Source organism: Labrus bergylta, chromosome 15 (assembly GCF_963930695.1).
Source record: "Labrus bergylta chromosome 15, fLabBer1.1, whole genome shotgun sequence".
Taxonomy (NCBI): Eukaryota; Metazoa; Chordata; class Actinopteri; order Labriformes; family Labridae; genus Labrus; species Labrus bergylta.
In genome coordinates this window covers 6,209,012-6,224,816 of record NC_089209.1, presented here as the reverse complement: position 1 = coordinate 6,224,816, position 15,805 = coordinate 6,209,012, and the positions used below count along the sequence as shown (strand labels likewise).

At 39.3% G+C, this 15,805-nt stretch overlaps 2 protein-coding genes across 2 annotated transcripts in view; one reads left to right on the top strand and one right to left on the bottom strand.

Annotated features, from left to right (window-relative positions):
- The window catches only part of scara5 (scavenger receptor class A, member 5 (putative)), a 79,261-nt gene that overhangs the window by 43,990 nt on the left and 19,466 nt on the right, over window positions 1–15,805 (bottom strand). The window contains exon 4 of the mRNA XM_020639898.3: window positions 104–294. Within this exon, the coding sequence (XP_020495554.1) occupies window positions 104–294 (191 nt within the window). The remainder of the gene's footprint in view (window positions 1–103; window positions 295–15,805) is intronic.
- Window positions 12,598–15,805, top strand: part of c15h1orf131 (chromosome 15 C1orf131 homolog) — a 282,944-nt gene continuing 279,736 nt past the window's right edge. Inside the window, exon 1 of the mRNA XM_065963702.1 lies at window positions 12,598–12,608. The gene's annotated coding sequence lies outside the window, so the exon portion shown is untranslated. The remainder of the gene's footprint in view (window positions 12,609–15,805) is intronic.

Genomic DNA, 15,805 nt, shown 5'->3' with positions numbered 1-15,805 from the left:
ATGTCAACATTTAGAAATCAATCCTTTCGTCATCGTTTCACTCCTGTAACAGTTCCCAGGTCTACAAAAGCTCATGTTTCCTCTCTTTGCTCTTGTGTCGGACCTTGATGAGGATCTCCAGCCTCTGCAGCCAGTCACTGTGGTTCTGGAAGAGGTTCTCCAGCTTCCAGATGTTCTCCAACATGTCAGCCTGAGTGGAAGCCTCGCCCAGGTCCTGCTGGGAGCGCTCCGACATCCGGGTCACGTTCTCCATCAGCACTTCCTGGCGCTGTGAAGACACCTGGGAACGAGAGACTGGGGAGGAGAAGAGAAAGATGGAGAGAGTTACAAATCAGTTTTGAGTGTCGATTTACTGATCCCTCAGCAAAGTCCCCAAATCGAGTATCGTTTACAACCAATCACTACTGACTGAGCCAGCATGTAAATGTAGAGCAGATGTTGGATCAGTCACTTGCACTAATTCAGGTGCTCGCTTCTTGCTAAATGTATTGTTTTGTCAAAATAAAACCTAAATATTGTTATGACTTCGAAACCTGTTTTCCGGAGTTGGCTCTCTTGTGATGTTTTCAGTGCTGCACTGAAAGCATATTGTGGAAATTCTGTCTTTATTTTGACTGATGTTGAAGTTGGCCTTTGCATGATGCTGTCCATCCAATTCTTGCTGGAGAGAAAACATGAATCCAGAGGGTTTTTCCTTTACAATCTGACATGGATCCCCTAATAGGAATGGTATAGATTTCATAAAAAAACATTATTTTACATTTATCTGATAGCTGTACTCTCATCTTACTTTCCAGAAGAAGATTCTATAGAAATCAAAAAAACAATACAATACATATAGAACTAACTTTAAACGTTTATTATATTTGGGTTAGAGGTTGTATTTTTAGCGTGATTAAAAGATGAGTGGTTCTACCAATGTTGGTTCACAGCTATGTTGTTGGTCTTTCCTCTTCACTGTAAGCCAAAATGTCGACTTCTTCATGTTAGCATATGTTATATGCGAAGTTAACCTACATTACACATGACACCACATGGAGCATGTTTTGATGAATTTCAAACCCAAAAAAACAGAAAGAAACAGACGTAAGAGGAAAAATGTGTTTTCCCTTTTTGGTTGTGTTGAGATTATTGACAGAACAAGATCTAAATTACAACTTGTTTATTTAGCTGGAAAATCACATTTGCTAACAGTTAACACATTACCAAGGAACGTTCCTCGTCTTTCTTTTGGCTGTGGCATAAAGGCCACTTCTTCTTTTGCCTTTTCTCTGTTCTCCACCGTGCCTAATGAGGAAACGCTCCTTGGTTTCATGTTATGTTGGGAGCATGTTGCATGGTAACGGCTCGATAGCCCGGGAGATATTTTGAAACCAGATCCATTACGCCATGACAAAATGCTCTCAGCAGGGACCAACGCCTGCAAAAAACACTTTTGATGGAGAAAAAAGGGATGGCGTGGAAAACAAGTGGAAGCAGATGACTCCCTCCACAAATGCTTTTTGACACTCCAATGCACCTTCAAAACTGATATTACACTATTTCTGTACCCAAGAGAGCTGTAGTGTTTCTCTGTATGTGTGGCTACATGAGTTAGCATCAAAGCTTAGAAACATCTGCATGACGTCAGAGCAAGAAAAGTTCTGCAAAGCCACCCCGGCTGCAAACAAACCATCTAAATTCCCACTCATTATGTGTGTTAGCTTCATTCCTAATGACCTGAAGAAAGAAATAATCTGAAATCTATCCACTACACAGGGTGCTTAATTGCTAAATGATGGTCTGTCAGCAGCAGCAACACACACAGACATAAATTTAACATCACCACAATCTGATAGGAGGGCATTCTCAGTGGTTATTCCCCTTAAAATGAAGACGAAAAGGAGAAACAAGACTAAACAGTTGATGAAGGACAAGACAGAGGTTAAAAAAGAACGCATGAGAAATGGGATCATATAATTACTTGGGTATAAAAACACTTTCAACAGCTTGCAGCATGAATAGGGCACGGTGGCAGGAAATCCAAAAATATGTCCCTAGAGCAGGAACTGAGCAGCACCAACATTAACACTTACACATGTAAATATTCAACTTTGCCTTAAACTTGAGGGCATACTTCGTAAGTGACCTTTTTGTTTTCACTTATTTCCCATATTATTAGCCCTTGGCATTTACTTTTTCTTACTCTTTGTGGAGGTTGTGTTTGGTATTTGTTTGTAGCTTGGCTTTATTGAACAGCATTTCTACTGAAGCTTTTGAATGTCTCAGGGTACCAATTTAGAGTCTCAATGGAGTGGAAATGTACAAGTCAAATTGTCCAGAAGACCTGTGCATGGGACCCACATTTTTGTCAGAGAATCTTGTCAGACAAATCTGAGTTACAAAAGGAGCAGCGGCCTCGTGTTAATGGAATCTAAGCATGGTTGCCAGATTTTTCTGAAATTTGTCAGAGGAACCACAGTGTGGTTTTGCAAGTTTAAGGTGTAGGATTACATTAGTTAACCACAGTTTGGGGCTGTGGATTCTCACAGTTCAGGACAAATATGTGCTAACGGAGTGAAGACATAGATATAACTTCAATCCTGTCTTGTTACCGGAACACATTTGAGTAAATTATTCATTGTGTATCCTCTCAATTCCATAATCAATCACCAATGGAAATCAATCTCCACTAATTCATGTCTGTGAAACTGCTATTCTGTAAACACAGAGAGTATTGAATATACTATCAAACATGCACAGAGGTCACTGTCAGGTAACTACATGGATAATAAACACTTTTCCATTTTTCATTTCCACTTTGGAGCTGTGAATAAGCTGTGAACACAACACCGATATTTTATCACGTTACAAAGTTCATTTGCCAAACTTGTTACCTAATTAGACCCGAACAAGTACCAGTTGGTGAGGCACACACTTTGTATATTAACAGATCATAAATTGGCCCATTAGCAGCTGTTATCACTACAAATTCAGAATGTGGATACTGGGTTTATTGAAGCAAAACTGTGCAGTCAGGTTTAGGCACCAAATCGACCTTGTTAGGTTTGGAAAGAAGGTCATGGTTTTGGTTGAAAATACAACTCATATTAAGTGAAGGAAGTGGGATACAACCAGTAAAATAAATCAACATTGACCTTTGGACTCATATGAGAAATGAAACCTGCACTGTTATCAAAATCTTTAACTCTCTTGGCACCCTAAATTATTTTTGGAATATTTACAGGACGATTTAGTGAGCTTAACAAGAAAATGAAAAATGCATTAACACACAATGCTCAGATCATTTCCTCTGCATAGTGCAATGATGGTATATTACAAAACAGAAATTAGGGTCTTAACTCGCTCTTTATGTCAAGTTAGGATTTAAAGCTTAATCAGAATAAATCCCAGATCTCTGGGGAAAAAAGTCGAACATTTATCTAGTGTTTTTGAAAAGCGATAAATATACCCCATGAGCTGTTATACATTTACCCTAATGATGTCAAACTCCTGTTGAATTACAACATGAAAGATTAGCTTTGAGTGTGACTAATGAGACAATTTTGAGAAATAGACTGCAAGAAGAAATACAGGCCTGATAAATTCAATTCAAACCTTTCATTCTGCCCCTCAGCTTTGTATCAAATCCATTTGTGTCTTTTCCATTCATAACCTTTTCTTTGCACTTTACACTTACATATATACACAGAAAGACATGGCAGCAATATGCAAAAACAGATCAGTCCAAAATTCACAGCTTCATGGTATTGGAATTGGTCTGCAGAGAAGAAGACGCATAAAACTATTGTATCAAATGTCGGGAAAGGAGGTCAGTACATCAGCTGGGCTTCAGTGTGTAATGTGAATGGATTATGCATTATCTTTCCAGTTCTGACAGGGCTGGACCAATCTCATTCTGTGCCCTAGGAAGGCTTTCCCTGGTACATATCGCCCCATTTTTAACTATAAACCACAAACAAAGTCTTACCAGCAAAAAAAAAGAACAAAAAATAAATGACGGTGGGCCCCACAACGTAAGGAAAATTATATAGTCCCCACAAATATAGTTAAACAGGTACACACACGCACCCACACACACAAAGCCTCCAGTGAGACAGACAGGATGGCTGGACAGTGTCATGGTTGGGGCAGACAGAGAAGACAGAGGGAGGTCTATTAGGGCTGCATTCCTCTTTGGGCAAAGCCAAAGGCAACATGGTGCCTTTTATAAATCTCTTTATCTGCAGCCTGTGCATTTGTGCATGTGTCTACAATGGTGCAACGTGTGTGCATGCAGTGTGACCAAGAACAACTGATCAACACGCAACACTAAAACAATTCTTAAAATGTGTTTGTATGTTAATTCTAAATCTGCAAATTTGTAACCTGTGTCCTTGATTGGATAATTCAAGTTTCTTCTATTTTAAAGTAAAACTTAATATGGTAAGTACATCAACACTATAAAATGGCCTGGTGTCATATACATGTTTCAATAAATACTTACATGTATGTGTGATTACAGAAAGCTTTATTTAGCTTTCAAAAAAGACCCTACCATTTCTAACTTGGTGAAAGTCCCAAAGAACTCCAATGTCTATCAAAGTGATATACAGATGAGAAACACGGGTTTAATGGTGCAGGGTAATATATATTATAAAACAGCTGAAATCAAAATAAGACAGGAGGTGTGATGATTCAGTTTGGAAATTTCTCAGCATATGACATTTTTTTCCTCAACATTTGTTCCATCTTAAGCTTAAAATTTCACAATTTGTATTTTTTTTATAATGACCATTCCTGCCAAAACAAAAAACAAAGCTTTGCAAGGGATATGCAATTAATAGACTCAAGACAAGACAACTTTCATTCACACATGTTTTTACTCTTAAGTAAATGTTAACATATGAAGTCAGATTTCCTTCTTGATTAAGACATTCACCAATAACCACCATCCATACTGAGATGTTTTGCCCCATCTAAAGCAGATAAATAATCCATACATGTCGCAGGCAGTCAAGTATTAAATTAAATAATAGTGAACTCATCATGTTAATCTTTATTGTGGAATTGAATGTACATAATCAGAAAGAGAGTCTAAAATGAAATCTCAAGGTGAGTTTATTCAATGTTATGAAAGTTCTGCAAAGCCAGCTTTTATTTCCAAACAGAGCTATCATGTTCAGTGTGTGTTCTACTTTATCTAAATGGTGAATACTTTGTGCAGTTGTGGATCAGATTGTATACAATCCACAGACAGTCTGAAAAAGTTTGATTTGGAGACCACACTAAATCAGAGTGGTCCGGTTGAGCTGTTGGAAAAAAGTAATCTCTTGTTTTTATGATCTGGAACCCTCATCTTACCACAACTGTAAGGATCTTTGTTACCAAAATAAAAGAAAGAATGTAAATATGATTACTTCGAAGTCCATTTATCAATCATCGTGTAGGCCCAACTTTACAACAACATCTCCAACGCTGAATAATAGTTTGTATAACCACTGAAAGCACCTCAATGGAGAAGGAAAATTGGCCAATAGACATTGTTTGCCCACAGCTCTTTTATCACTGGACCTCCATGAAGGCATCAGATATATCTGACAGCGTTAGGACAGAGTTCAGAGCCTCTCCTGGCCTCTCGACCTAACCGCCTCCACATTAATCTTAAAAAGACACAAACCTGATAAGGTACGGATGTCAACTGGTTTTGACTTGACTTCAACCAGAAAATCTTGTTGAAAGCTTGTCCCAATCTTCCAGTAATCCAACCCAAACTCTTCAAAGCCAGAACAAACAGTTCTCCCATGTTGAGTCTGATCTGTAGAGTACCTTGAGTAACCCTTTAAAGCGGAGGAAGGGTCAGGTGTCAAAACTCTGATAAAAGACAGAACAAAGGCATTTTAAGGGGCCAACAAAGGCTGGGAATGATGGTATGTTCAAACTGAATGAAAGGTAAAATCTTAGCACTGCAACTTTCTCCATTATCCTCAATTTATTTTTCGACTTATACTTACTTTAAAGTTGACATATTATGAAAAATCCACGTTTACAGTGTTTTTGAACATATATTTGGGTAACCTCAGTGTCCACCGACCCACAAAATGTGAAATAAACCCATCCAGTCCTTTGTTTGTGGTCTGCATAAGTCTTACAACACAGAGAAAAATGCTCCGTTTCAAATTGGCTCCACTTGTGACATCACAGTGGGAATTTTGGGAATAAAAAAACAAACAATTATCACCCAATTGAAAAACCTGTCCCATTTGCTCCTGGCCACGATTTCTTCCATTATCAAAGAATACAAAAGAGAGCAGAATTTGTTACTCCCCTACTTTCTGCTTTTTTGCATTCTTATTTCTTGCATTAGCACTGAATGCTCACACATGATGTACATTCCTTGGGAGACTGAGCTTGAACAACTTTACCTGTCTGAGTAAAATATTTGGAACAACTCTGCAGCCCGCGTAATGTAACTCTAAAACACGAACTGAATTCAGACAAGTTCAATGACTGACCAGCCAGAGCTGAAAGTGATCAGACCTCGGAGAAGGATGAGACGTACAGCAACCTGAACAAATATTAAAACAGCTGGTTCTCATGTATAAACGCCCAGTTTACCATATGTGTCCTGGACAAATGAACGAGAATGCTCCATCTAAATTCTGTTTTTAATGGACACACACCAGCTCTATCACATTTTGATGACAAATATGTTTTATCACTATCCTAATAAGATTAATATTAATAATAAAGTCAGATACGGACACCACATCTGTCACAACCGATTTCATGTTTTGGTGTAGGTGAGAGAAACAGAGCAATATCGTTCACCTCCAACCAGACAGAAGCCGACCAACATCCCACTTGACTTTGAGGGGATGCCAGCAGCAGGAAGGAGGGAAGGAAAACAAGAAGAAAGAGCCTTTTTGTGAACCTCAGACCTGAAAGTCTTCCAGCGGTGACTACGAATTAAATTACAGGATCTTCAAACAGACCGACTTCCGTCAAAGGCAGGCGTCAGGGCTATTAAAACGAAGAGACTAGATTCAGATCCAGCTTGAAGACCAATTGGCTAAATGCTGAACTGGTGAGGGAGACGTATTGTTTTTGGATTACTGCAGAAGTTACCTACAATGAGATGTATTAAAGAAGGACCAGGGATAACTAAAAGAAGAGGAGCAGGGCCTGGGTGATAACACCTTAAGAACTCAGTTTGCAAGCTTTATGAACATGTTGCTGCTATAGGTACTTTGGAAATAAAAGGGATATTGCATGTGCCCCATGTTCATGTATGGACGCATAGTCCTCAAAGCGTTTGGCCTGAGTTCAAATCCGACCTGTAGCTTCTTACCCAAATGTCATTCCTAACTCTCTCAATCCCCAATTGCAGGATCTATCCACTGTCCTGTCTCTTTAAAAGAAATGTATACAATGGCCAAAAATAGACCTTTAAAAAAACCCTAAAGGTGGGTGCTGGCAGTTAAATAAAAGCCATTAAATGACTTCAAAATAAAGATCCTTTTATTTGCGAAACCTTTCCAGGTGAGGAACCCAGAACCCCCCTACCAAGTTTAAGGTTATGCCCCCAAACAAAGCCCAATGATATCCTCAAAATGTACCAAATGTAGTCTGATTTATTTGTATAATGATAAATCAGTACATGAGTTCACTACTATGTAAATAAAAAAAACAGGTCTATATCACAGAAACAGAAATTTTACCTGAAGTGGGTAAAGTTTTGTGGCATTTTTACAATGAAGTCATGTGAAACTATTAATCCATCATGAACAGTTATGCTGTGACTTATCTCTGCTGAAAGTTCAAAACTGTTAGAGCTGTCCCAGCCTGTATAACTGTGGAGTGGACGTATATTTATTTAGGAAAGTTGGCATCAGTCTATTTAAGAATTCTGTTCCAGTGGAGTACAAAGCAGAGTCAACAACAACAAATGGAAACATTTAAATTTTCACAACGTTTGAGTGAGATCGCATCAGATAAGGTTGACAGCTGGCAGACAGATAATTTATCAGTGATTGTGTTTGTGCTCCTTTGCTCAAAGTGATGTTCTGAGGCAGTTCAACGGAAACAGCTTCGCAATTAATCACGCTCGATTAACTCGGGTAAACAATCACACCCCATACTAGACAGTTCAATACACAAAAAAGCCACAACAGACACCACAACAGACACAGCCGAGCTGCAGCTGTCCTGCTGCTGCAGAGACAGAATGGACCTTGATTGTTTAGATTATTTTTTCTAAGGTCTTGTCTGCAACAAAAGGAGATTAGGTATGACTTGGAAATCAAAGCCTTTCATGTTGTTGTCTCCTGTCCTTATTTGGCTTCAAGCGTATCTTAGGGAGCACTCACACTAGGCAAAGTTATCTCGTACCATGCTTAAGCCAGATTGTCCCCTCTCCCCATTCCCCCTCTGGCCTGCACTCACACCGCTCCAGGACTAAACGGGCCTGAGCACGGTTACCACTTGTACAACATATCAACATATATAACAACCTGTTTGACACCGATTTATTGATGCTTAAAGTACAATTTTGAGAAGGGTTTCATCCTTAGAAATCTGACTACATCTATGTTATTGTGTTTCGCTCGGAAAGGTACCATTGTCATACCAACCACATGTTTGACATGCAACCAACGTTTATCTAATATCAGGGTTAAAGACGGATTCTAAGCAGTCACACAAAGCCTGGTTCTGCGGCTATGGTTACCCACAGAATAAGTCTAAAAGTTATCATATATTACCTATAATGTGTTGACTTGTAGTTTATTACATGTAAAGTAGAATGAAGTGCATTAATGGTAAACTCGACATGGCAGATGCTGTGGATGAATATGTCAAATTTTGTTTGTGTCATTTTGTTATAAGATCATTCAATGTGGAATATCTAATAAAGAAATCTCTCTGCAGTCATGTTTAAGTATTTCACTGGGGGAGGATGTGTGTTTGTGTGTGTGTGTGAGAGAGAGAGAGAGAGAGAGAGAGAGAGAGAGAGAGAGAGCCAGCTGTAACTCAGCTGCAGGAATGTCCAGATGAAGTGACAGCGTTGGTGGTGGTGGTGGTGTTTGTTTGATTTCTAAGCGTGATGTGCCAGACTTCAAAGTGAAGCTCATGCTGAGAGGGCTGAATGACTTAATAAGCGTGTGTGTGTGTCTCTGTGTGTGTACAATAGAGGGACGTGTTTCTGCCTCATGTTGGGGTGTCTGGTTGTTTTCTGGAAGGCAAAGGATGAATTAATAAATCAGAAGACTAAGTCAAAAATCTAACGCCTAATACTAAAACACAAGAATCGGAGCCTGTTTTGTTCCTTATAGCTTGACTAGACTTTATAGTCTTTTATACCAAACCAACAGACGACAAAAATTGCATCCAAAAGTTTTTCTTTGATGTCAAAGTTTGGTTAACAGCAGTGATCTTAGTGCTAAAGTAAACCAGGTGAAATGCTTAGATATAAAGCTACATACTTTGATCCCCATTGAGTAACTTAAAGTGATAACTTTGACTTCTTTGTATGTTCTCCCTTGTGAGGTCTAGCTGCAAACATCTTAATGATCTGACTAATGTACTCCGCAATGTTCTGCTTGAATGGATCACAGCTGACAAGTTTTGTCACCTCTCAGAACCATTCAGTAAACACAACTGTGACATGTAGCAAACAAAGCAGTAAAAAAACAAGGAGAGCCTAATTTCACAGGCCATTTCAGCCCTCAAATCAAACATCCTTCTGCATGCAGTGAGAAACACCAGCTGAGGGCTTATTCCACGAGATGGAGACACAGGAAATTACACAAGCAGATATAATGCTCACAAGAATAATCAACATTCTCGCCAATGTTTAACACTACCAATCAACGGATCGCAAAAACAAGGCGAGAGGAGAAACTAGGCGCCAGAAGAATGCACGGAAGACGGCTAAAGGCTGCGTGGCAAACGAGGACGTTAAGGTTTTAATTATTTCCAAAATTTGTCTTTCAAAACGATTTGTGCAGAAGAGAATGCTTTCCACACGTTTATTTTTTCCACAAATATACGTCCGTATAGGTAGTGTGCAGCTTTTTGAAGGTGAGGACATTTAATAAATCCAATACATGTTCTTTTCCTACACCAAGCCCGGTACTACCATTTATTTTTAAATCTGTCTTGCAGCGCTTGCATTGGATGCTGGTGTTTTTTTTTTTTTTTTTGGGCATCTTTGTCTTTCCTGTCTGACAGAAATTTTTGGGAGGTGAGAGTGGGTTAGTGGATGACATGCAGCAAAGGGTCAAGGACAGATTCCAACCCTTGGCCGCTGCGACGAGGCCTAAGAGTGACATAACCGCTAGGCTATCCGACGCCACTTGATGCAGATGTTTGATCACTTTTAATTAAGCAGAATCATTTAGCAACAAAGAACATCAATCAGCACTTGTCTAGTAGTTCAAATGCTAAATATTAAAACTTAAAGACTCTGGTGTGTAACTGTTTCTTCCACATTTCCATTACCTTTTTTTGATTTCTCTGTTTCTTTATCTCAAACACATCTCAAACAAACACATTTGGAAGCTGACATCGAGCACTAAGCTCTCATAATCTTGCATTTTATGTTTTTCTGGACTTCACTCTGCTCCATCAGCCCAATAAGCTGGCTCAAACTCCCTGCAGTGTGTGTGTGTGTGTGTGTGTGTGTGTGTGTGTGTGTGTGTGTGTGTGTGTGTGTGTCTGTGTGTGTCAGACATGTGCACAGCTTGCCAGTCTTCGGACTCTATTGATTTTTAATTAGTCAGCTACTAAAACAGAGAAAAAGCTCTTTAGAGGACTAATTCAGGCGCCTGCTATATTACTCTTTAAATCCCTGAAGCTTTGACCCTCCTGATAAAAATAAAGAAAAAAACACTGTAGCTGTTTATTGAGAGATGCACGAGTGAGGCCAGCTGCATTTACTTTTGTTGGAGCTATTTAGAAACTGTAACGTTCTTCTTTACTGTAACTCGTAACCTTATACGGCTGAAAGCTGCAATGATTGTGTGAATTTTTTACAGCTTGTTCTTTCAAAACGAACATGCCAGTTTGGCATGATGCTTTGTTGCCCTGGACAGGAATCAAACTGGTAAGACATGGAGCCTAAATAAATCCAGTATATTTGATTCGCTCAGCAAAGTTTCACTCTCTCTCTCTCTCTCGCTCTCTCTCGCTCTCTCTGAATATTTTGATCCATAACCTCGTAGAAAAGTATTAAAGAGATTTATTAGAATGTGCAGAGTTGTTGTTGCTTTCAGTGTCAACCATATCTCATGCTGAAGATGACACCGCAGAACTAGAAACCCTTTCCCATTCCCGTCCAGAGTGAAAAAGTAATACTCAATGTAATCCCTTTGCATCCACATAACCATGGAGACACAACTTGTTCTGCTTGATGCACTTTTCTGTGCTGAGTGCCAAGTTTTCTGCTTCAAGACAACTTCAAAAAGTTCCATGCAGCACTGAAAAATATAGAGCGGGTTTAGAGAGAGAGAGAGAGAGAGAGAGAGAGAGAGAGAGAGAGAGAGAGAGAGAGAGAGAGAGAGGTTCGGTCCAATTAGTCTTGACATGTTAATGACCTGTGTTTGACTCTGACTGCCTGAATGAGGCCGTCCATTGACTTCTGGGACCTCTCTTGTTGAAGAACGAAGGCCTGACTTTTCTCTGCATGTTTCTGTGAGTGTGTGTGTGTGTGTGTGTGTGTGTATGTGTGTGTGTGCTCCTCTTATGAAGGACTCCTACTGGGAATGTTGGACCTTCTCCAGACTCTTTTGTACATAAAGACCGTGACTGCAGCACAGAAAGTCATTAGAAAAGGCTTTATGTTCTCAGAGTCAATTTAGGGGCCCTGGCACTGTCTGCATACGTCTGTGTGTGTGTGTGTGTGTGTGTGTGTGTGTGTGTGTGTGTGTGTTTGGTGTGTATGTGCATGCATTTTTATGTTATGTGGTTAGCAGCTGTGAAGCTCACGAATATCTGACATTAGGCGGACAATATGAATGTGTTTGCACAACTATGTACGTGTAAAGTAGTGTGTTGTGTGTCTGTATGTGTACAATATCGTGGCCATATGTTTGTATGTATTTATGTCTTGTTTGCATGTCAGTATGCAAATGCAGCCTTTATGTAAACATGTTGTGTATCCACGAATATATGAGCATGAGTAATGCACAAGGATATTTTGCTTCACATGTTGTGCATTTTTCTGTTTTTGTTTACGTGTGTGTGTGTGTGTGTGTGTGTGTGTGTGTGTGTGTGTGTGTGTGTGTGTGTTGGTCATTTTGTATTAAATTTGAGTGGGCATCATTGGTGCATGTGTGAGATTTCCTTTTGTCAGTGACTTGCTATTTATCTTCTAAGACGTTTTGTTTTTTCATTGAAGTAAAAATGTTTGTGGGTTTCTGCGCCCTTTCATAGAGCCATAAAAACAGCAAGTGTGTGTGTGTTTGAACACACACATTTGTCTTTTTTGGCACGCTATCTGTGTCTTATTTCTCCTTCTACAGGCGATTTATATGTTTAGGAAAGGAATTTCACACCGGGGTTGAACAAAAAACAGACTGAGATCAGAACCACCTCATCTTCAGCAGTCAACATGATGATTGTTTTCACAGAGGTGATCTTTAAGACCTTTAAAGTTTCTCTTTAAAGTCACATGGAGTGGCACTTTGTGGTGTCCGATTCACCCCTTGAAGGTTCAGACATATGGTCTACATTCAGGACAGGTTTTTTTTTTATCTTTAACATGTAGTCAAAGTGTGTTTGCTTCTCTAAACGGCTAACACAATTAAGAGGTTGGGGTCAAGGTCAATATAAGCGCTCTTTGTTTTTCTATAAAGTATGGTATGTTAATGTATTTGCCTCAGCTGTGACCCACAGATCTAAGAGTTTAAGTTCTTCAATAAGTCGGCCATCCTCAGACATGATATCTTGTAGGTTGGAAATTAAAAATGTACAGAATTGGCAAAAATTGTGGAAAGACTGAAGTTAAACTTTGATCCAAATCATGTAACTGAGGTTTAGGCTAGAGTTTAGTTAAGTGTGCAGCCATGTCTGGAGTTTCTGTATTTATCGGCTATGAGTGGGACTTTAACAGCTTGCTAACTGAAACATAATGTATTAAATAAAAACTATACCTTGGCTTTCGTTCTTGAACTGGGGAATAACATTTTACATAACTGTCAAAACATAACTCCCCAAAAAGTGTTTTAAAAAAAAAAAGCTTGTTAACAATAACTCCTGCATTTAAAACTGCTGCATCATGAATTGAAGACGTAATACAGAACAAACAGTAAATTCTTGTTGAGTACAGGGCTGCCTGCTGACGATAACAATAACATGCTGGAAAAGTAGTTTTTCTTTGATAGCAATCTGTGCAAAGCAAAGCCAAAGCAAAGCCTGTGAAAAGTGAGGGGTTATGAAGGCTAACATTACAGTCACGTAATGATTCCAACAAGCCCATTTTCTGTTTCTAATTATTGTTGTCACTGGTTCAAGTAGATAAACTTTGACACTTTATCCTTGTTTGTGCTTTTCAAATATTAGAGTAAATCTCACAGATGATGTTTGGATAGCTTAAAGGCTGAAGTTGATGTTGAATATTGTTCTCTGCTGTGAGATTTCACTGTTGGATGTGTGAACTTCTAAAAAACACAGCAGGAAGGTCAGTGTCTGAACATAATGTTTAACTATATCTGTGTTCCCAGGTGACTCCCTTTCCAGTTGGTTAAACATACATTTAAATTCAGACTAATTCAGACTTTTCTGTGGGTGACGCAGTGGTTAATGCGTGCGTCCGATATATGGAGGCTATAGTCCTAAAATGCGGGCGGCCCAGGTTCAAATCCAACCTGTGGCTCCTTTCCTGTATGTCAATCCCCACTCTCTCCCTCTCCCTGATTTCCATCTCTATCCACTGTCCTACCTCTTCAATAAAGTCACAAAAAGCCAAGCTTAGGTCCTCCTTGCCGATTAACACCCACAAGTCTGTGCTGAACGTGGCAACGCATTGCATCGGTCGGTGTACCAGCTTCTACTTCTTTTTTTGTCCATTTTCTAGATCAAAATACTGCCAGCCGCGCTGCTCCTTTGAGATGCTATCTGTTCAAAGCAGGCCGGTTAATTGGAGTTACAGCCAGTCTATACAGCCCTTGCTTGTGGTGGCTGCATTGCAGTTTGAGTATAACATTTCATGGACTTTGAGGGCCAAAAAATAACCAACTAGTATTTCTGGGGGGCGACTAGTGTGGGGGAAAGCGTTGAACCGCTAAATTGCTTTACACCCACATCCCTACTTGAAACACCAGTGATTGATTAGATAACAACAGAAAATAAAAATGTTGCAGATTTTCCAAACAGAAGTATATAATCACAAACACAATGTTTATTTATGTGCCTGTTGTTATAATGGGGACGTCTCACTGTGTCAGACTACAGCAACAGAACAAAACACTGTCAAAATATAAAACAATAAATACCCCGCTTCAATCCGTGCCATAACTGAATTCTTCTGTAGCAGGAACATTTGATTTACTGTAAAGCATAAATCTAATGATGATAACAAATGCACAACCAGATGGATTACTGCAGAGGGCCTGGAGAACCCGTGGCCGTGACGTGCCTGTTAGCTATCAGTGAAAGAGACAAAGTCAAGCTCAAAGATTTCACGGCCCAGAAGAAGAATAACAAACCCACCATCATGTTTTCCAGCAGTTAAATGGCTCGAGGAAAGGAGCACCAGCATGCCAAACCTGAGAGCTGCATGTTTGCTCCAACTGGAAAACATGACTCAGTTGCACCTACAGTACGAGATGCAGAGAAGTGTGTCGGCCATGTTTGAAGATCTGCAGCACGGGGGAAGAGAGTAACTATGTAAACATAACTGGCCCGTGTTCTCAGTCATACCTTTAAGAGGCTTCAGGTCTTACTAAACCAACATATACGTTATAAATAGCATATGGATTTGGACCATATTGCACAAGTTGCTGCACATTTTGCATGGTGGTGCCAATGACCTCCATCCAGCTCATAATAAGATACAAATTGTGCAAATCCTCAACAAACAGGCAGCCTTTCCAAGTTGTGTCTACAAGACCATATATGGGCCAATCTCTTGCTGTTATATGTGTATGTTGGGTGTTTTACTCAACCTGTTGTTCAGAGAACTAGCTCCAGATGTTAAACAAGGTATTTGCAGAAAGGTCTGGCCAGAATGCAACCAAAAACACAGCAGAGGAAGGAAGGTTCTTCAAGGGATCTGTTTCTAGGATTTGTACAAAATAGTAAAGCTTAGAAGTGAAGGGAAATAATTCAATTCAATTCAATTTATTTTGTATAGCGTCAACTCATAACAAGTGTTATCTCAAGACACTTTACAAAAAGCAGGTAAAATACCTTACTCTTTGTCTGTTAACATTACAAAAGAGCAGGTAAAAAGACCTTACTCATTGTTATGTTACAAAAAGCAGGTAAAAAGACCTTACTTATTGCTATATTACAAAGATCCGGCCTATCCATCATGAGCACTTTAGCAAAGCAGCAAAAGTTACAAAAAAAAAATCAGAGAATCAAAAAAGACCAAGTACTTTGAGTTTTCTGTTGTATCACTACACTGATTTACACAAGTCTTCAAAAAAGGATAACTTTGGCCCATATGGTATTTTTTTCGAGGCTGTGTAAACATAGTGAAATGAAAATGACAGATATGACATCTATTGTGGTTCTATCAGAACCTGTGATCTTGAATATTTCAGACTCTAGAGTTCTTTTGACGGTCACATTTAGATTGAATCTAGAACCTGCTGAAAGACAC